This window comes from Notechis scutatus, chromosome Z (assembly GCF_049901735.1).
Source record: "Notechis scutatus isolate UNSWTSFEM ecotype Mainland chromosome Z, rNotScu1.2, whole genome shotgun sequence".
NCBI lineage: Eukaryota > Metazoa > Chordata > Lepidosauria > Squamata > Elapidae > Notechis > Notechis scutatus.
Window position 1 is genome coordinate 44,798,680 of NC_142025.1, and position 23,777 is coordinate 44,822,456.

The 23,777-nt window shown below is 36.9% G+C and overlaps 1 protein-coding gene across 16 annotated transcripts in view; it reads right to left on the reverse strand.

The window, feature by feature from the left end:
• The window catches only part of KIAA1217 (KIAA1217 ortholog), a 234,508-nt gene that overhangs the window by 103,631 nt on the left and 107,100 nt on the right, over positions 1 to 23,777 (reverse strand). For 6 of the 16 annotated variants that reach the window (XM_087947723.1, XM_026675685.2, XM_087947722.1 and 3 more), the window contains one exon: positions 7,593 to 7,673. The exons of the other annotated variants lie outside the window; for them this stretch is intronic. In XM_087947723.1, the coding sequence (XP_087803849.1) occupies positions 7,593 to 7,673 (81 nt within the window). The remainder of the gene's footprint in view (positions 1 to 7,592; positions 7,674 to 23,777) is intronic. 16 annotated transcript variants of the gene reach the window in all.

The window sequence follows — 23,777 nt, forward strand, 5'->3', positions numbered from 1 at the left end:
CTAAACCAGGTGTGGCCATGGCCTCCAGCCCATGGGCCAGGAGTTTGACAGCCCTGGACTAGAGCCTGTATCTTTCCATACCTTAATCATTATACAACTTGGAATAACGACTACTCAGTTTAAAAAAAGAGCAAATAGTGGAGTATCATTTATAAGCAATATAACCAAAGAGAATAAATAAAATTAAAATTTACTCAATAGACCCAATGTTTTTGCCACCTGACTTTAAAGCATATAATTTCACATTACAAAGCATACCATCTGTAAATTCCAAGGGTTACAGTTTTACTCCTGGAGGATATAACATTGGAGATAATTGATTTAGACATTATTATTATTAACAACCTGTAGTAAACATTTTACCATTTCTTGATTCCTTCTTTTTTCCAGCTTGTCCATTAAACACCCATACAGGACAGAAGACAAGATACCCTAACAAGGAATCCCTTCTATTTTCAGCCTCCCTTATGCATTATCCAAGACTTTGAATTTATTTCCATTCTAAGTTTTCTTTCTTTCTTTCTATTATTAATGTGTATATTTGAAAGATTATAAAACACTGTTTAGATCAAGTTCGGATTTCTAAAAAGGAAGAGAACCATACTGCTGACATCTACCCTTTCCCCTAACATTTTGCTTTAATGGAAAGATTCAGTGACCTTGCCTGAATTACCAACTTAGGCATTTTATTAGATTTTCATTAAGTTGTCAAAGTGCTTTAGCCTTCTTCCCACTATCTGTTGCCAACTTGAGTCCTCATAACATTCAGTACCTTTGAAATACTGAAGAAAAACTCCAAATCTCTAGAGACTTCCAAAATTTGCATCATTATGTTAAGTATTATCAAGGGCCTATTATGACAATATTAGCAGAATATTGTGATTTTTTAAAAGGGTGTTCTGTGTAAAACTAGGTTTCTGTGAAAATTTTATATACTTCAATAAGAGACCAAAACCCAAACACCGCTCCCCCCCCACAAAAGTTATTTAAACATGGCCAATTTTTTTAAAAATAAAGTTTTATTTGGGTTTTCACACACAAAATACAAGTAAAACATCTTTTTTGAAAATAGCATGGTCCCGGGTTGAACTTCTTTATACAGACACAAAACTCAATTTCATGCTCCTTCTTGTATTCTATTCCATATCTTATATTATTTTACATTTTATATATAGTTTTTCCCCTCTTTTAATTTTCTCAATTTTATTTTGATTATCTCATCTCAATTCAAATCATTATATTTATACTTTTGTCTGTTCTGCTTCAATTTCATATTATCTTTTCTCACTAAACAAATTTTCTCCTGTAGTTACTAATTGGAGTATGACACCTTTATATCTTTTAATTACATCCATTCAATTCTTATTTAAACTTCAATATATACCTTAAGTTTATGACCTTCAATATAATACATAATACATAACTTCCAATCGAATTCTGCTTGGTACATTCTTATAATACACACTATATTCTTTTTAAAAAAGATTGTAAATATATGTAATTATAAACCCTCATTCCATTCCAGTTCTGTTCTATCATTAATAATCATTAAAACCGTAACATCTTTAACACTTCTTTTCAATTAAATATCATACTTCCTTAAAAACACATATAATCTCCATAATTAATTTTCCTTATTTCTCTTCACATATGTTTTATAAATCATTAAATATACCTTTTGTTACATTTATTTATTGACAAGCATTCCACTGAATTACTTATAGCTATTTTATCAGACATTTTAATCATACATTGTTTCATATTTTCTAAAATTATTTCTGCTTCTAATATAACCATACTATCTTATGTACCTTTGCAGAATCCCTTTTTCCATTACGTTTTCACCCATTATCTCTAAATAGGCCCTGTTTCTCTATATTTTGCTTCTGTCCTTTATAACTTCTTTTCCTTTCTTTCTTCCCTCTCATCTTCTCCCTCCCCTTTTACCCCTTGTCTCTCTAGTTCTAATCTCTCTTCTGCATTTCCTCTTCTGTTGCTTTCTGATTTTATACTTATTTTTCACTCTATTTTTTTGGGGGGGAGTTGTTTTTCCCAATCTTAAACTTTCCATTCTCTTTCTCCCCTTTCCTTTTTTTCCCCCCATCTAAGATTACTTGTTAATTAAAGATGGCTTCTTCTTTGTTGCAATCTTATTGTTCTGCGGGCATTTCTTGTTGTTTCTCATAATTCCAAATCTCCATTTCTAAAAACTGAAATACGAAGCCAAAAGAACCTCTCCCTTCTTGTGCATCTTCTTTGTACTTTTTAAGTTCCATTTTCAGTTCTTCTAAAAGTGGAGCCATTTTAAACAGTTTTAAACAACCACCCAATTGATTTGTCCAGAAATCATCAAGTAATCCAGATAGTCCCGAGTTATATCTTCTTATTTCTTTTTCCACTTTCTCTTCCTGGGGTTTTTGTTGCAATATTTCAGTTAGAATGTATCTTTTGGAAATCTTGTTGAGATTTTGCTGTAAGTTCTTTTTTAATTCCAGGCAGTCTCCTCCCTTCCAGATCCTGCCCTTTATTCTTCCTCTCTCCTTTCCTGTTTTCAAAAGCTTTTAATTATCCAGAAATCTTTATTATCCCTTTGACTTTTTATTTTCAGCATTAAATGCCTATTGATGTCAAAGTGGATTTTTTTTCCAATTTCTTGCTTAAGTTTCTTAGCTGTCAGTATAGGAAAAGGAGAAAACCAAATCTTTTCCCTTTTCTCTCTCCTTCGCAGCTTAAAAATCTTCTTAGGGAACAATGTTATTGTTTTTTAACAGTTTCAGTTCCAGCGTACCTTATTTGTTGCTTTTGCTGTTTGATCCGGTCAACCAAAACTTTCTCTTCTTATCTTCCTCCTGCACATTCTTTTCCGGTCGAGTTCTTCTTTGTGGTGGCCATTTCTGACCACCGCTGCAACAGCCTTTGGGAAAGGGAGTAATGGCCAGCTGGGGAGGAGAGATGCGGCTCTCCTCAACCCTGCTGGCAGTTTTCCCCCTCTTCACCACCTCTACGGGGTGGCTTTGCCCCGAAACCAGCCGGCTCGGGGCGCTCCAGCGGCGAGCACGGATTGAAGCCTCGCAGAGACGAGGTTTCGGTCTGTCGCTGAAGAAGCTCCAACCGGAAGTCCCTAAACATGGCCAATTTTTGATCTCTAGAGATTTGCCTCTTAAAATATCTGGGTATTTTTTTAAAAGCAGATTTCAACATCTAACCTCCCCACTCTCAGGCCCAATGATTCAGCAGGAATTTTAGCATAAAGTTTGCTTCTGACAATGGAGAGGCATGTTTCAAAATGTTTTATGATATTGATTCCAAATATATAACATTAACATACATGTGGGTGCATGTATGTTAATAAGAAGTGACAAAATCTCTCCCCCCAAAAATGAAATCCAAAAGGCAATTAAACTAATTTCTTTCATCTTCGTAATTGAGAAACCCACATCTATAAAAGCCTCCATTATTTTGTTCCAAAGGTGCTTTTCCAATAGGCAACTGGACTTTTTTTTGAAGATGTTTCACTTCTCACTTGAAGAAGCTTCTTCAGCTCTGACTGAATGGTGGAGAGCGGAAGGATTTATACTCCTTGCAGACAGATGACCATTTGCATTATTTTGGCAAAGTTGTTAAGACTACCTGAAGTTATCTGTGTCACCAGAGTCACCTGAATGGTGCAAATGGGTGTGTCCCAGGACTTCCACTACCCACCATCTAGTTAGAGGTGAAGAAGTTAAGTTAGGGCTTCTTGAATAAGAAGTGAAAAGTCTTCAAAGAAAAATCAGAAAGTCCTCTTGGAAAAGCACCTTTGGGACATTGTCCTGGATGACTGAGAATTTCCATAGACCTCCATTATTTTGAATGTTATAATACTTGTCCTTGCAATTTAAAACTTTCCTTAAATGATAAAACATGATGATATTGATATCTACTATTTTCTCCATACTGAAAATTAAAAGAAGCAGGAAAACTTATTTAGATCACTTATTGCAGGATGTCAAATTGGTGACCCCTTGGCTGAATGTGCCATGTGCAGGCCATGCCCACTCCAGCTCTGTGAATGGGGAAAATGTTGTGAAATGTCATATGATGGCAATGTGATATGTTGAGTTTGACACCTGTAACTTATTGGATAAAGCAAATCTAGAATTTAGTGGGTTGGACTAGATCATCTCAAAGTTGTGTTCTATGAAAAGATTCAAATATTGCTTCTGTAGTGCTGTTAAATGACTCAAAATTAGATTCCTGATAGCTGTCTTAAAGCTAACGTAAGATTCCAAAGATCAGTTCATTGATCTCTTGAACTGTTGCAAATCTACAGTCTGCTTTCTCTCTTATTTAACATTTAAACTGATGAGAAAAATGATTAATTTCCAGACAAGTGAATATATTTATTGTTTCTTTTAACAAGATGTAAATATTGGAGTGAAAATCTGATTGTACACTTACACACAGCAGAAACACAAATTTAAGTCAGCTGTTCTTAATCACAAGCAGCTGAAAGCTACACAATATCTGGCTGTTCTTGTTAACCCCTATTGGATACAACTGTGTTTCTGTTTTCAAGCACAATTTAGCATTCCTAATCAATTATCCATTTCTTAACAATCCATTCCTGTGTGAATTTCAGTTATTTTTCCAGTGTTAACAAGCTACAGTGGTTAAAATTAAACATTCAAAGGCTAAGCAATTCACAGTCAATTTTTGAGAGAGAGTCAAATGCATCAGTTTGTATCCAATTTAAAAATATGTGATCTGAGAAACCAGATGACATGTTATACCTGTTCACTGTTCTTCCTTTAAAAAAATAACAGCTGTGAATGGATGAGAATCTGGATTAGAAAACAGTGGCAATTAGTTAATTGTCCCACAGACAAATATTGTATTCCCGCTAATCCTTCTCAGCTGTTATTGCAGGAAGTAACAATTTCAACCTGATTTTAAATAGGAAATAGAAGTGTTGCCCTAATTTCCTTCCTTATGGCCCACACATCCCAGTCCAGACTAGAACTCCTGAACTGCTTTCTGTTAAATTCAAAAGGTGACTACTTTAAAAAAAATACCAACATTTTAAAATGTAATTTGATCTTGATCATTACTGATATAAACAAAACCAGAAAAACAGAAGTTTTTAATAACCAAAAGCACAATGGTCTAAACCCTTTATGTGTTTGCTTGCATGCAGTATAAGGTATGGACAGGTGGATGATTGTAGAATCACAATGCAAGACAAATATATTTTTACAACACTCTACTCTTCAAAATTACATATTCAAAGAGGATATTTCTTGAGATAGGTTTCTCTCACCGATTCCCTCTCTTATTAATATTAGAAACAAGAGGAATCAATAACAAAAGGTTATTTAAAATAAATTATTTGAGCTGAAATTTAACAATTTTTAATTGTGTTATTCAGCCATGTTGACCAGTCTGTTTTTCTACAATGAACTTTAATTTTGTCACTCTTTTAAGTTTTCTGTGTTTATATTGCATTATTTTCATTTAACTAGACTGTGTCAGATAGTCAGTTAAAAACAACAACCTACACTTCATCATTGCTTGAAGACACATCAAACTGCCCAGTGGTTTAAATGGGTGATGGGACTGCCTTCTGTACACTCTTGGAAAACTCAAGAGGGGTTGAAAGACTCCCTGAATCATATTGTGGTCACAGATTCACTTCAAATTTGGGAGGTAACAAAAGAGGTGATGCAGAAAACTGAAAACCGAGTTTGGGGGAGGTGAGGTTTTAATTCCTGTCCTATTGCATGTCTCTTTTAGAATTTACACCACAATTTACCTGTTTCCACCTCAAAATGATGATGTCAGGATTCCGGCAGTTACTCCAATTAAATCATAAGTCTTGAGCCAAATTTCCAAAACTACACAGGATTTATTGGGAGTTAACATGTCGGTATGACCTGGGTGTAGCTGACTGTTAGACATGTAATTCATTGTCACCCTTGACCCTGTTTTCCCCACCACCCCTCTGAGTGTATCATAATTCATATTCTCCAACGAAACACATCCATAGCCATGGTTGGTTCCTGGCTATCCTTTATACAAAGAGCCTTATTTCCAGAGGACAGCTTTCTAATTTCACTAGAAAATCCCAAAACTCTAACATTTGAGTGTTTGAAATATAGGATTAAAGTAATTGATCATATTATGTCAGATCTATTTGAAATACTGTTGTTTCCTATAGATATAACTAAGTAGTGTTCTATGATAATGCACTGTATATACTGAGTTTTAAAATTAGCTTTAAGGGGAAGCCAGATCTCCATTATCAGTGAAGTAATTTTTATTATCAGAAGTACCTGACTGTATTTAGGGATACAATTTCAACCTATTAAAATAGTTTGCTAAAGTATGCAAAGGAAAAAAAGGTTAACTTTTGTGTACAGATTTAAGAGGAAATACTCTGAAGAAAGTCCTGGAGCAGCAATAAAAGGAAAATCAAGGGAAGCAAATGCTAAAATACGTTATTGTGTGAGCCTTTGAGACAAAATGTTCTGCTCGAAGAAACAGATTACACTTCCATCTCTTTTGAGCACAAATATCCAAAGGCATATTTGAAACAACACAGGAGAAAAAGCATCTTCTGTATTTGTGGCATGTTTTTTTTTTAAATAAAAGCTAACGGATTATATACATAGTTGCTCAAATTTACAGTTGTTCTTGAAAAATTGCAACAAGTCATGGTGCCATTGAATATGTTTTTTTTAAAAAATGTATCTTGTAATGCTTGGTAGCGATGGAGGCAAAATGCCTGGTAGCGATGGAGGATGATAAAGTATATTTGTAAAACTCATATTTAAATGCAATAACTTTAGGCAACTTTCCAGAGAATTACAAAGGCCAATAAGCATAACAAAAGAGTGCCTGAAACTCTTGCTTCTCAAAAATAAAATATTAAGATCTAGCCTCAAGGATGAATGGAAATTGCATGCTTCTCAGAATGCTCTGAAAGAGACAGGCATTTTTGTATGCATCTTCCATGCCACTTTTGAGATACTGAAGACATATCCAGATAAAGGTTCAGTTCACAAAGAATAAAATGGCTCCCACTGTTTAGATGACATTGTCACTTGTTTAGATGACATTGTCATACATGATGGGACCAAATCGCAGTTTGCTCCACTTTGGCTGTGCTGATTTTGCAAATAACAAACACTGATTCTAGTTTTGGACCAATAGCTGAGTGGTCTCTGCAACTCATCACTGGAGAGCTACATTATAATGGTCTGCAACTACCCACAGTAGGTACAGAGATGCCTGGTGCATTTTGATAATGTCAGCACAACCCATTCTAATCCTATCCAAACTAAAGTATTAAATTGCAATATTTGAGTGGTGGGAAACTTATTCATCAGGAAATGCCTGAAAGATGGAATTTGGAGGAGCGGAGCAGCACTAAAAGCCAAAACTGTCCGTGCAGAGCTAAAAGATCATGCAATTCTACCTCGAATGAGGGAAAAATATTAATTGTGATGCAAACTGTTAAAATTACTAAATGTGATGCACTTGGTTAAAATAGGACCAAATGGCAAGCTCATTCCAAGGCAGGGTGCAGAAAAAAGAAAATATATAGTACTAACTCTCTGAGAGGTTTCAATTTTCATCAAGTACCTTTGAATGTCAAGCTCTGAATGGAGGGAGACCAACATGCACTGTAAAGCCTGTGGATCAGAAACAGGGGAAAGAAAAGGGGACAAGAGGTAAGAGGAAAAGAGACAAAAGTAATTAAAATAAATAAACCAAAGTAAAAATGGAATATAAGATATGTAAGGAGCAGAAAAGTAAGACAATAAAAGAGAATCCAGCTGAACAATGGCTTAAAAATCCCACCCACCATTAAATTAAGTAATTTAAATAGGAGGTATGATCACAGTTTTGCAAATATTGCTGACAGAATATCTCTCCTTCTTCAAGTCCACATTGTTTTCCTCTTCCAAGTTCCTGTCTTAGCTCTAGACAAAGCCTATATATAAATAAAAATTACCTGTTTTTCTTTTTAGCCATTTAAGCCAGAAGTATCTGCAGATTGTAGTCAAAAAGTCAAGATGGGGGCTGCAAAGTTAGAATTGAAGTTCCACTTTTTTATATGCATACAATCAACTAAAGAACAATGGAACGTCAATTGCACCACTACGTTTGCCATCCTGACTTTTTAAAACCTTGCTTGAAGTTACTCTTGATCTAATCGCTCTTATCCTACTTCTGTCAGATCATTAAAGAGCAAGGAGTTAAAAACAAGAATAAAGTGTTATAGAGTGGTATGCTGTCATTAAAAACAGAGAGAAAATAATGAAGAAGTGTGTTAACGTTCAATGTTTGCAATACAGATAATGTTCAGCTTATAACTGTTTGTTTAGTAACCATTCACAGTTACAACAGCTTATATTAAAAAGTTACTTATGATCAGCTCTTGCATATGTGACCACTGAAGCATCTCCAATGTTACTTGATCAAAATTCAGGTTCTTGGCAGGCAACATGTATTTATGACAAATGCAGCATCTTGGCATCATGCAATTGGCCTTTGAGACTTTCCAAGTTAGCTTCCAAAAACAAAAATCAATTGGGGAAGCTGGAAGCTGCAAGAGAGAAGTTGGACTTGTGAAGATGACAGTACCTACAGGAAAGAGCTTAGAATTATCCTGCCTGGTCAATTTTACTGAATGGGCAGAAGCCAATGACATAGACGGGTCCCATAAATATCCAGGCCTGGATTTACTTAATAAGTGTGCCAGAATATGGTGGTTTAAAAAAAACAACAATTGAGTTTTGTCACAGACATAATCCAAGTTAAAGCCAAAAAGTTACTTTCCAAGTGACTTCAGAGAAAGTATAATCAAACAGGGAAAGGAATGATCACTCATACCATGCATTAAGACAACAATTATATAAATGTTTACTTAAAATTAATCCCACTGAAGTTGATGGAGTTAATACAAAAATAGAACTTTCAATGATAACCAAAGAGTGTTAAAGTAGTTACTTAGTCATCTTTTGCTCAACAGATTAATTATTAATATGGCCAAAAATTGAATCCCTTATGTCCAATAATAAACCAGAGACATATTTTACTATTATAGAACTCATCTTCCACAAAAAAATAAAACTTCTACTGATTAATCTTCATATTAAAAATATCCTTAAATTCCACAGCACCTTCTAGAGAAAATTATAGAGTTGAAAGCACCCCAAAAAAGCATCCCAGAAATGAAAAATGAACCTAATGAAAAAAAATGCCTGTATCTAAATATGAAGAAGATACACATAGCCCTCGACTTGTAAGCACAATTGGGAATGGAATGCTAGTCATAAGTCATTGTGGTTGTAAGTCGAGGTGCCATATGACTGACCTAACGTTTTGACTATTATAGCAATTGTTAAGTGGATCTCACTTAACAAATTCAATCTCCCAAATGGGCATTTTTTGCCATTGAATAGCTGGTCATAAGTCAAGGGCTACCTATGTTGACTCTAAAAAGCTCGAGGTAAGAACAATGGACATTTGGAAGAAAATGAACATTTCCTACAGGTTAGAATTTTGTTGCATTTTTATGAAAAGAAAAACCTCTCAATCTTTCTTATAATACACTATGGTAGAGAAGATTTGAAATAGGCTAATTTTTTTAGGCATCAGTTATAGCAAAGGTAGAATTTTGCATATTACACAAAACCTTTCAGCAAATCTTTGCCTAAATTGATAACTAAATAAGTATGCATTTGAAAATAAATCCTGCCCTTAAAAATGTTAACAATCCTTCAGGAGATCTTATTGCTAAAAATAACCATTCAGATTTGACAGAACTTTGGAGATAAAGAACTTTGGAGATAAATATCCTAAAGGATATTTTGTCATTTGAAGTAGACATTTTTCCTACAATTGTTTTATATTTGTTGCCTTGGATCTATATTTAACCCTTTATAGGCTGAATTTATACAGCCATAATATGGTTTGATGTTCACTAAATTTGTTATGTAAACTTATGTAAAACATGATTTCATGTTTTATGGTTTGTTACTTGTTGACCAGGCCATTAAAGCTGACTCATTATATTTAGTTAAATACACTGCTCAAAAAAATAAAAGGAACACTTAAACAACACAATGTAACTCCAAGTCAATCACACTTCTGTGAAATCAAACTGTCCACTTAGGTAGCAACACTGATTGACAATCAATTTCACATGCTGTTGTGCAAATGGAATAGACAACAGGTGGAAAGCATAGGCAGTTCGCAAGGCATCCCCAATAAAGGAGTGGTTCTGCAGGTGGTGACCACAGACCATTTCTCAGTTCCTATGCTTTCTGGCTGATGGTTTGGGCACTTTTGAATGCTGGCGGTGCTTTCACTCTCGTGGTAGCATGAGATGGAGTCTACAACCCACACAAGTGGCTCAGATAGTGCAGCTCATCCAGGATGGCACATCAATGCGAGCTGTGGCAAGAAGGTTTGTTGTGTCTGTCAGCATAGTGTCCAGAGCATGGAGGCGCTACCAGGAGACAGGCCAGTACATCAGGAGATGTGGAGGAGGCTGTAGGAGGGCAACAACCCAGCATCAGGACTGCTACCTCCGCCTTTGTGTAAGGGGGGACAGGAGGAACACTGCCAGAGCCCTGCAAAATGACCTCCAGTGGGCCACAAATGTGCATGTGGCTGCTCAAACAGTCAGAAACAGACTCCATGAGGGTGGTATAAGGGCCCGACGTCCACAGGTGGAGGCTGTGCTTACAGGCCAACACCGTGCAGGACGTTTGGCATTTGCCAGAGAACACCAAGATTGGCAAATTCGCCACTGGCACCCTGTGCTCTTCACAGATGAAAGCAGGTTCACACTGAGCACATGTGACAGACATGACAGAGTTTGGAGACACCGTGGAGAATGTTCTGCTGCTTGCAACATCCTCCAACATGACCGGTTTGGCAGTGAGTCAGTAATGGTGTAGGGTGGCATTTCTTTAGGGGGCCGCACAGCCCTCCATGTGCTCGCCAAAGGTAGCATGACTGCCATTAGGTACCGAGATGAGATCCTCAGACCCCGTGTGAGACCATATGCTGGTGCGGTTGGCCCTGGGTTCCTCCTAATGCAAGACAATGCTAGACCTCATGTGGCTAGAGTGTGTCAGCAGTTCCTGCAAGATGAAGGCATTGATGCTATGGACTGGCCCGCCCGTTCCCCAGATCTAAATCCATTTGAGCACATCTGGGACATCATGTCTCGCTCCATCCACCAATGCCACGTTGCACCACAGACTGTCCAGGAGTTGGGGGATGCTTTAGTCCAGGTGCGAGATCCCTCAGGAGGCCTGAGATCCCTCAGGAGACCATCTGCCACCTCATCAGGAGCATGCCCAGGCGTTGTAGGGAGGTCATACAGGCACGTGGATGCCACACACACTACCGAGCCTCATTTTGACTTGTTTTAAGGACATTACATCAAAGTTGGATCAGCCTGTAGTGTTTTTTTCCACTTTAATTTTGAGTGTAACTCCAAATCCAGACCTCCATGGGTTGCTAAATTTGATTTCCATTGATAATTTTTGAGTGATTTTGTTGTCAGCACATTCAACTATGTAATGAACAAAGTACTTAATAAGAATATTTCATTCATTCAGATCTAGGACGTCTTATTTTTGTGTTCCCTTTATTTTTTTGAGCAGTGTATATAAAAAGAACCTTAAAGTTAAGGTAAGGTCTTTTTTGAGTTGAACTAGAGGGGATGTTGATAGGAAACAGAAATGCTGGGAAGACAAAGAGCCTTTTGCTTCCCACCCTTATGGATTTATAGACTGGATACTTAAGATCTTTGAAAAGGTTTCACATTTCTTCTAATAGCTCAAATTTTGGCTTATTATCTCTTTGTATTACCTTTCCTGGCCCATTGTCAGGAGAGATAGAGAAAGACTGCCACAGCTAGAAAAACACAAAAGCAGTTTGCTTTCAGTGAGTTCATCTCCCGAAAATAATTATCCTTCCTCTCTGTGGCATTGTGGAGAAAATTATTTCATAGGTTGAAAAATGATTCCTCATAAGCTGATTATGACTGATTGGAATTAAGAAACACGCGGAGATAAGCTGCAACAGAACCAAATTCATTAAAAAAAATTTGTAGCAAATGTTTTGAAAATGAAGGAGGGGGGACGAGTAAGAAGAATAAAAGAAGCTGTCAAAATTCAGGGGCATTTCTAGCGCTGGCATTTTCCCATTCAATGGCCTGATTAATCAAAAGATGAAGCAATACTGTGAATAAAATCAGAAATGGCAAGTGTGAACTTTCTGACATAAGATGACTGTCAAATAGCAAAACGTACTACTCCTTTTGCCTCATCTAACTGCTTCCAACCTTCCACAGCTTTATTTTCCCTCTTCTTATGAGACATTATTCTGACCTTTATTGGGTAAATGTCTTTCTTCTTTTCTCCCTAGCGCAAAGTTAAAACATCTAATTAAGGATCTAAACAAAAAGATAAGTCAGAAAGTAATTCAAATTACTTATAAAGATACATATATTCCTGAGGTGTGTTAATTTTATCTGAGCTACAAGAGCAGTTTTAGGATCACCTCAGACTTCTTCCTAAGCCCATAGTGGAGAGGGATGTAAGGTCAACTGTTTGGTGTTTCCAACTGAGCATGTGATTTCTTCTTTTGAAGTAATGAGCTGAAGAAATGGTGATGCTTGACCCAAATAAGCAAACTAAATTTGCCTTTATTCTTCATTTTATTTTTCTCATTTTAGTGAAGTGTACACATTTTGATTCCACTTTTCTGCAAATCCATATGGACTTTAATATGAGTTAGATTTACATTACATTAATCAAATTGATCTTATTTCATCTAGTTCTTCCTATTGGCCCTGGCCCATTTTGAAGAGTGGCCTTGGGGAAGTTACTGAAAGATTCTCTGCCTAAAAAAATAGTATACATCCCAAGTTCTTCATGTGATTCTACTTACTCTTCAAGTTATAGACTGTAAACCTTCAAGTTAAGTCACTGTGGAATGTGTTCAATATAGACTCTTTTTGCAGACAGGATAGCACTTTACATTTGAAAATGATTAATGTGAGATCACTCATGGAAGAGATATCAAATGGTCTTCCTTTCCACTTTAAGACTTAGACCCGAGTTCCATACCTATTCCAGCAAAGACTGTTTAATGCTCACATGTGACAATACTCTTAACAGACATTCTGATGAACAAAATACAATTAAACTTGCTAATTCAACAAATTAGTTTGAATACAGGTGGTAGTTCAGGGGACATTTTGTATACAAATGTGGATTTAAAAAAACCAAAGTTCTCTCTTTCTCTCTCCTCCTCCTCTCTAAAAGCAAGTTTTCTCTGACACTATTTCAGAATCAAAGTTGAGAGCATGCTGCATGATCGATAGCATAGCAAAACCACTTCTGGAGCCCATGTGATGGGGGAACGTAACTATTTTGTACCAAATCATCCAAATGAGGCTTATATATCTAATTTTATTATTAAAGAGACTTTCATGGCAATCTTCTCCTCTTTCAATAAGTGCCTGTCATCCACTCATCAATTCCCTCAGTGACATAAGTTAACAAATGGTTTTGTACACTATATGCATACACTAGTATATACTTGCTTAGAAGATACAGGAATTTGTTCACACATTCTAGCTATCTCTAGGACACCGATGAAACAAAATTAAATGAAGTGTGCTATTTGCAAAATTAACACCCTTGACTACACACTAACTGATTTTGGACAAGTTCTAAGCTACCTTAAGCTTATGTTCAGAACAATTCTAGAAGTAAATTCCATTATGTCTCAGGGGAATTATGTGATGGATATATTCCAAGAAGCAAGAAACAACTCAGTTCAGATAGTTTATATCAGAGAAAGAAGGTGAAGTGAGCTCTTCACTAACACTTCCCAGAGTATAGATTCTGTACATGGGTGAGGAACAACGAAGAGATCTGCTTGGAAGACTCACACATCAGTCTGGTCAAACTAACAGTCACAGAAAGCTTATACAGGTAGTCCTTGACTTACAACAATTTGTTTAGTGTCTTTTCAAAGTTACAGCAACACTGAAAAAAATAACTTATGATCATTTTTCACACTTACATCCCAGTGGTCACATGACCAAAATTTAGATATTTGGCATGTATTTATGATGGTTTCAGTGTCCTGGGATCATGTGATCATCTTTTGCAACCATCTGACAAGTCAATGGGGAAGTCAGATTCACTTAATCAACCATGTTACTAACACCTTATTGCGGTGATTCATTTAACAACTGTGGCAAGGAAGATCACATAATACGGCAAAACTCCACAACAACTGTCGTGCTTAGCAATAGAAATTATCAACTCAATTGTGTTAAATTCTTCCATTCCCCAGCATTCATTAAGAACTGAGGATGTTTCTTGGATAAGTGAAATATCTTCAAGAAAATACAAAGTCCAGTTGCATTTTGAAAAAAAAAAAAATTTCGATTAACTTTCGTGTGTTTGGTCTATAACTCGATATTTAGTGATAAACTGAATAAACTACATGCAGTTAGTACAGCTTGGTCCCATCAACCTCAAATCTGCTGCAATATATCTGAACTGGAACAAATCATGTTTTCCAGGCAATAATGTGGCATGGCCTGTTTTTTTGGGGGAGTCTCCCAGGCCTCTCCCCTCTGTTAATATGCTATCTTCAAAGACTTTTAAATGGGGAGGAATGGTAGAAAACAAGTTGGATGCTTGCAAATTACCTCCCCTTGTACAACTTTCTGCCAGGACCACATGGAATTTGGAGTGCAAAGTATTTTCTTTCCTCTTCTCATTGGTTCTTTCTTTCTACCCTACCTTGCAATAATCCTGTGATAAATAATCAGAACTGAATATTTTTTTTTGGCCCTCTTATCAGCCCACACCCACGTTTGTTTGGACGTGCCGAAACACTTCATGTGAATCCTACCTCCGCTTCCAACAATATTATAACGCACCTTTTAATTTTTATTTCATGACTAGGTTGGGATGATAAAGGGGTAACTAGGGGTGATAAAGAAATCTTCCTTGGAATGTTTAAATAAATCCACATTTAATTATTCAAGCTGTGGATATTACTGTGGTGTAATTTTCTCATGATACTATAATAATATCTGCAGGAAATACCATTTGCCTGCAAGCAAAAATTGATCCGACCACAAAATAGACCAAGTAATCGAAAATGAAGAAGCCAAAGAGCTCAGAGAATATCTAATGTAGAATTCAAACACGCACCTGACATGCAATAGTCCAAACTTAACAACTGTTCATTAGAAAAACAAGAGAGTCTGGATGGTGGATATGGCAGAACCTGGAGAAAACAGAAGGAACTGGAGGAGATCACAAAATAGGAAAACTCGCAAATAAAACGACTGTGGCAAAAGAAAACAAAGATGGTACTGATAGGCACATTGGGTGCAATCCCAAATCAACTGGAGCACCACTTGAATACCATCAGCATTGACAAAATCACCATGTCAATTGTGAAAGGCAGCTTTACTTAGAACAGTTTTCATACTACAATGATACCTTTAACACCAACACCACCATCTCCTATCAGACAATGCAACCAACCATAATAGTAAGCATTCCTTGCCCTCTGTGCAATATGTTGTATACAAGGGAAGCATTCCTGCTTGAATTTAATTAGAATGAAAGCATACCACCATTTCCCCATCATTTGTGGACTCAAGACATAAAAGAGCTAACAACACCACAGATTCCTAGATAACACACACACATAAGCCCTCAAATACTGTTACTCACTACTCATAATTACTCACTCTTCCCCACTTCTGCGGCTACTCCAACTAGTACTCACTGTGAGTACTGCTAGAGAAAAGCATCCCTTTCTAATTGCTTTAGGTTGCTTTACTTCCACACACAGATACACACCACCTTCTCTTCCCGCTCCAATGTTTCATAGCAAAGCTTTTATAGTCAATCTTGCTGTGCTGTCTGAAGAGAGGGCTTACAAGAGAACAGAAGTACACAGGTGCTGGCAGTTTTCTGGACAGCCTACTCTCTCACACTGAACAGTGCAGTTCTGAACATGTCTATACAGAATTAAATTTTACTGCTTTCAACAGGTCTTGTATAGATTTGCATGGTTTTATCTAAGTAATGTCATGTTTTACACAGATTATTTCTATTGGTCACTGTAAAATAGATTCAACACACAATAAAACCATAATGGCTCAATTTAAAAAAATTGAAAAGTTTTAATCATTAGCTACACCTACAATACCCAAAAGCCACTGATCTAGGTATTAGCCAATGCCTAGAAGATTTTTTTTGTCTTCTAATCCAAAGGTGTCAGCAAAAAGGCTGTTTCTTAATATTTATTTATTTACCAAATGTATATGGCTGTCCATATTGTAAGAGTGCTTTTGGACAGTATATAGCAGTGGTGGCGAACCTGTGGCATACGTGCCAGAGATGGCATGCAGATCCCTCTCTGTGGGCATGCGCACTGTCGACCCAGCTCAGGTCTGCCGTGCATGCATGCGCGCCTCCCACTGGCCAGCTGTTCTTCATGTCTTTGCAGCGCGTGCACGGTGGGGAGGGGCGCGCACAGGGAGCACACACATGCACAGGGACAGGTGCATACACGGGGCACACCGCATTTTGGGTATGCATGCTTTCCCCATCACTGGTATATAGCAAAACAATAAACAATATTCCTTGGTTGATAAGGGAATTACAAGTAGAACTATGGATGCTAAATGTGATCATTGAGCAAGTTCTCATAGATGAAACATTCTTTTCATAAGAAAATACAAATCCATGCCATTCAATGACAGTGGGAAAATATGTAACACATAAAAGTACTACATTTTTGCAAATACTGGTAACTATTCACAAAATCTATAACAAGAGCGATATAGTGAGAGTCCTGCCTAGGGGTGTAAAACACAGACCATGGGACAATGCTGGGAAACTCGTATACATTTACTGTTCAATATGTTAACTGTACAGAAAAATTCATGCATACATGAGAAATAGACAGGATGTGATTGTCTCTTTGTATAAAATAGAAATATCATACATTCTTGCTATTCTTCATTTTTGACCTAAATTTCTAAGGAACTTTTGTTGCATGACAATGAAAATGTGTTACCTACAGTAGTTCTTTCATGTTTTAGAATAGCCAATTTTTTATTTCTGTTCTAATTGCCTCTGGTAAAAAAAATTCTGCAAAAGTTAATGGAAGCCAACTCACCATATAACTTCATAGCTTCCCACCCCACTCCCTTTTATATCCTACTATGCACATTTGTTGCCTGTGTAAGCAGAATAAATCAATTAAAATTGTCAGTTTTCATCAAGGCAGATGCTTCACTGGAATATCTGGAGCAGAACAACCTTTAATCGTGTTACAGTGGAGATGAAGGTATGTCATCACAAATACTAGGAGAAGAGTTGTCATAATCTTTACATTTTTTTAGCCCAGAAGGGAATGGAAATTATGTAACTACAAAGTTTGTAAAAATGATGTTAAGATTATATTCATGCCCAGAGCGCCTACAGAAATACCACCTATGGCAACAAATAATGAAATTAGATGGTGATGGGGTTTATACAACAAAAGAGGCAGTTAACTTATGATACAACTAGCATAACTTTAAGAATTCCCTCCATATTATTACAAAATGGGCTGAGGGAATGAAAAGTCAATTTGTTTTCTCCAGATAATCTTCTTGCTGCTTTCCTATTGATGTTAACATTGGGATCCTATAACTGTACTCAATAGGTTTGGTTGGAAAATGTATACAAACTAAGGCACGTATTTATTCATTCTTCTGAGAGATAGTTTCTTCCAAGCAGTTTTTATATATATTTTATTAGAAAGTGTGTGTGTGTGTGTGTGTGTGTGTGTGTGTGTGTGTGTGTGTGTGTGTGAGAGAGAGAGAGAGAGAGAGAGAGAGAGAGAGAGAGAGAGAGAGAGAGAGAGAGAGAACATACCAGGTTTCACCCTCCAGGGAAATTCTTTTCCAGGAGTCTTAAGCAATAAATAATCTCTCCTTGTGTTAAAACAACACTCACTGAAATTCAAAACAGGAGCATCTGCACTTTGGAATGCTCCCTGGGGTCTCTCACAGAGAACAAAATGCTGAGGTTTGTGAGCTTTATTACAGGGAGTTTCCCATTTATATAACTTGCTGCACACCTTAGGAATCTTCTATCTGGGAGCAATTGTCATTAGAGGCTAAAGTATTGAAAACTCCAAGATATTTGCAAAGCTGGTTGATATTTCAATTTCTGTACAATGTCTATTAAAGGATTTGAGATTCCTGTTGGATTTCAGATAATGTATAAGTATATGGTGATTATCAATATGTCTTATAGTCATTAATCATTTTTGGTAATCATGTAAAATGAAGAATACCTTCCACTGAATTCTCGCAAGACAGCATAAGATCGGGAAGCTGAAGTATGTAGGCTCTAAAAGCTTCTGGATATTTGGTATCTATAGCATTTTCATCTCTCTAGGAAGTGGTGTCATGAGCCCAGGTTGAACCATGATGTATTGCACTTGAAGGTCAATTTAATAGAAGACAAGAGTATTAATTGTCATTGGTCATGGCTGCTCAAAAAAACTATATTGAGATACATATTGGGCATCCTTTTTGGCTAATTTACCAGTATCGGGTTAGGTGGCCAACCAGGGGTGGGATTCTACCAGTTCGCACCTATTTGCTAGAACCTATTTGCGGTTGTTAATATTCTAAGCAGTTCGGAGAACTGGTTGTTAGAAGAAATTACTGGCCTAAACCTGTAAGGAAGGCAGGAAGGAAACATTCTGGTGTTGCTTACAGAAACTGCCTCTCTGTTAACCCTTATTACATTCTTGGCAGGACTAGACCTCCTGTCTCAGGAACTTCTCTGGAGTTTTTTCTCCCCGCCCCCGTCATTGCTGGTACTTTGCTTGTGTGGAGTGACCATTCAAAGTTACAATGGCACTGAAAAAAGTGACATGACCATTTCTCACACTTACAATTGTTGCAGCATCCCCACAGTCATGAAAGGCCAGGCGAGGAGATGCATGCCTCGATGTGAGTGATATTGAGTTGGCCACGCCCAGCCAATAACATGACCACCAAGCCATGTCCATCCAGTCACATGACCACCAAGCCACGACCACCAACCAGGCCATGCCCACAGAACCGGTTGTTAAAAAATTTGAATCCCACCCCTGTGGCCAACAGTGGGTGAGACATATTTTAGTCCAATTAAGTAAAACAGCATTTATCTGTTTACTTTTTTAAGAAATACTGTCAGAGTTTATTCATGAACTGGAATAGAGCATGGTAACAAGGTTAGCCAATGATTGGGCATAGCAACTAAATCAGCCAATGAGGACTGTTTTGGAAACTGAAACTAGAAGTAGCCTAGGCATGGCTCTATATTAAACTCTGAAGCTGTGTTGAGCTCTGAGTCTGTCTATTGAAAATGAAGCTGCTTTTTTCCTCTGCTATGTATTATGCTTGCCTGCTGAACTAAAGTGAAACTGATGTCTGTTGCTGAGTTGCTGCTTAAGCTCTGAACTTGAAACACGTCTATTTCTGTCTGAGTTTGCTCCATGTTGGAGAAATCTACAACTGGTTCGTAAAATCTACTTATTATGTTTATAAAGATGTTAAATGAAGCATCAGCCATCTGTGTTTATTTTTCTGGAGCTAAATTAACGCTGCAAAACTCTGAATAAATACCAGAAGATAGCCACATTAACCTTTTTTCTGAAAGAATTACAGAATAACTGCTGCCTCATTCGAGGTGAACAAATTCACTGTGACGTTTTTCTTAACCTAGGCTACTTTATTATATGCATGGTTATTCTTGGTGATATGAGACCATTATATTCCTTCTCTTTCCCTCTCCCTCCCCCCTCTCTCTCCCCCCCTCTCTCTCCCTCCCTCTCTGGACATGCGTGCTAATTTAGGAACTTGTTCCTTCTAATTAGCTGGATTAAAACACCATGAAGTCTACTGATAATAACATCTTCAAATTGTACCATTCGATCTATATTGTGAAATAAAAAAAGGCTTACAAAACTTGAATGGTACTTAGGAGGTAGCCATTATGTAGTACTGTCTACATATGTTAGCCATAGCACTCATCATCCTGAGTTAGCATGACACCAAACTAGGGGAAATATAAACATGCATAGTATGGAAATAACAATGTATACTACAGCGGACAGGTTTCTGAGTCGGACAATATTTAATGAAATGCAGCTGAGATGCTGACACAAAAATGATAGTTTTTTTCCACTGTTATTTCCTTTGCAGCTGGCATTTATATCCTACTATTGATTCTGGAGATGATGTATAGTTATCAAGAATAATACATACAGCCTACCTTCCAGGATTTTTCAGATCTCCCTTAAAACCATTTATCTTTAAGGTCCTGGACACCTAAGAGGCCTCCCTCGTCAACTGAATCTTCCTGCCCATGAAATCAGAAAGAGAAGTTTTGTAAGAGACACCTCCCTGAGGAAATGCCTTTTTGATTATGACTGCAATCTGTGGAACAGCTTACTCCAGATACATGGTCATCTCTTACTGAAGAGGCCAATCTGGACTTCCAAAGTGTTGGGCTGTTGTTCTGAACTCCAAGCCTGGCAATCAGACCAACAGCCCAACTACCACCCTGAGCTATTTATGTTCAAATACATTTCAACTTCCAAAATGTGTGTTGTAAAGAGCCAGTTGTTTAAGAAAGTTTTGGGCATGTGGAAGTTCCCAAGGAAGGTGCTCTCACTGGATGTTGGGTTGACACAATACTTTTAATTATAAGTTTTATTTCCCAGAGGCTGCTCAGAACCTATGGAAATTACTGGCACCAAACTCAAGTATGTAAGTACAGGTAGTCCTCAACTAACAAACTTTTGTTTAGTGACCCTTGGATATTAAAGTGGCATTGAAAAAAAATGACTTATGACCATTTTTCACAAAAAGTGACTTATGACCATTGCAGTATTCCTATAGTCACATGATCAAGTTTGGACACTTGGCAGCTGGCTCATATTTATGACATTTATAGTGTCCTGGAGTCATGTGGTCATTTTTCAAGACTTTCTAACAAGCAAAGTCAATGGGAAGCTAGATTCCCTTTACAACTAGGGTACTAATTTAACAGCTGTAGTGATTCATTTAGCAACAATGACAAAAAAAGTCATAAAATGGGGCAAAATTCACTTATCCACTGTCTCACTTAGCAACAAAAATTTGGGGCTTAATTGTGGTCATAAGTCGAGAACTACCTGAACATAAAAGGAAGCAATCAAGCAAATAAGTAGTCATTGCTGAATTTGATGAGAGCAAATTCCAAAGGATACATTGTTTTAATCTAGGACAGAAATGGGCCGTATGCTGTGGGTTAAAAGGGGTCCATGCTACAACATAAGCAATGATACATTTAATTTATTGGTTCTGAATAGCAGGCTTGCCCTCACATAGATGAAATCATTTATTTTGAAATGCATTAAAAAGCAACAGCAGCTAGGTTGATTGATTGCGAAAACAGAAAGAAAATCCACAGGTAATACTTTTATTGAAATCAAGTAAAGTAACACAAAAGTGTGCATGATTTTGATTCTTTATTAGGAAAAACCAAGACGTAGTATTTTCAGCACTTTCTGGAGAATCCTGGGAATTGAAATCCACATGCCTTCAAGTTGTCAAGGTTGAGAAACACTGGTTCACACGTACTGGCCTCAGTGCAATTGCTCCCCTGTTTCTGAGGGAATATCACCCATATTCCATAACCTGGACCAAAATAATGCATTCAAATAAAGAGACTTTCTTTCAAGCGATATATTTAGCATCACTTGCAATTTGGCCCCCATGTATCCTATTATGCCGTGGGATCTAAAAATATCCAACGTATCTCATTCATCCAATCATCCATCAACAAGAAATCTGCCATCAGATGCCAACAGAGTCCCTCCTGCTGATTTCAGAGCAGAAACATGCAATTGTCTACACAAGGGAATACATGGATGTGAATTTGACATCAAAAAGGGCAACATTAAAAAAAACAGTGGGAGAATATTTCAATTCTCCCAGCACCCCATGACATTTTGCTATTGGCTTCAGAGTCCCCAGACTTCAGAAGAAAACTACAGTATGAAATTGTATTCATCAACACATTCCCACTGGGATTCATTTCCACAGTAGGTGTTCAATTAGGTTCGAATAGCTGCAAAGATAACATTATCACAGTGACTACTACTATGAGGGAAGATACTGCTGCTCTTATCATGTATTCTTTTAGCCTCAAACACAAAAATATTACCCTACTTCTTGTTGCTATTCTTGTTGAGGGCTTCTTGTGTCTCCCACACACACCCCGGAGAAGAAAGCCAAATTCCTAACAGTTTCTCATGACATTTATAACGTCATTCTCATAGTATTCCGTAAGATGTAACACTCTGGCTATCAAAAAGAGCAGAGTAGTCCAAACTTTGTCATAGGATTTCCACAAATAAGTAAATAAATGTCAGGGCTAAAACACAAGTTAGCATTGAACTGTCCCAACATTGCCAAGACAGCCACAAAATGCCATGTTTTTAAGAAAAAGAAAATACAAGCATCATATTTCAAGAGATCACCAAACCTTGTAAATATCAAGGCACATTGATGTCAGAGTGGGAGAAATTAATCCTAAAGAACTAGTATTTGTATAATTCCAACAAAACAAGAATTTGATGAGAGCTAAATGAGCTTAACTAGGGGTTGTTGCTGCAACAACAGCTTTCCTATAAACATAATTTTATACCTGCATGGGGTACCTAAATGCTCCTATTAAAAATCTACTTGCAGTGTGATCCCAGCCATACAGTGGTATATCTTAAAGAAATTTTAAGAAATGATACAAATACTAGTTAAGACATCTGTAACTAAACAATTGGCATCTGATGTGAAGCAATATAGTGCAGACATATAGAATAATTCTATGTATACCGGTATTTATTTAGATATAATTTCTAGGAGTTATTTCCTGATAAGGGAGGTGCATCTTTCCTGACAACCATATGCACACCTAACAGGGAAAAGACCCATTTAATTAAATGTTTTTTTTCTGATTAAGGTGCATTCCTCTGTTTTCTTACCTAGGAAAATGTCCCACTCAGTTTGTACTTAAGTACATAGGCATATATCATTACAGTGTTAATGCACGGGGTCTTCACTTGTCAATTATTTTACAAACCTTGAGGTTTTAAAACAGTTGCTATCAAACGAGAATGTTCCATCTATGCTTTAAAAAGCTTGCTTTTCCAATTTTTGCAGATCAAGTGTTTTTCAGACTTAGAAAATTACTCCTAGTTTTGCCTTTTTTTTCCTTAGGCATCCAGCAAAACTAAATTGAATCAAATTATTGGCTTGTTCTCACAACTTCCTAGCCAAGCCACTGTAATTTATAAAACATAGTTTATAAGCGGAAACCTAACCAATTTTTGGTTTACTGAAGAAACTGTGGTTATATAATCATGTCTTAACATGTTTTAAAATAACTAACATGTGATGCAATTCCCAAAATTCTTACAAGAACTGCTGCATGGCTACAGATTTTAAAATACAGATTATTATCAACTGTTAAAGTCATTGAAGTACTGATTGTTCAACAGTTCAGTCCTGAACTTCTAATATTCTCTTCTATCAATAAGAACTATTTGGCCCAATTATTAAACAGAAGAATATTTTAACTATTTTATTAACTGAGGCAGGGCAGAGCTATGATGGTGAAGAAGCAGCAACC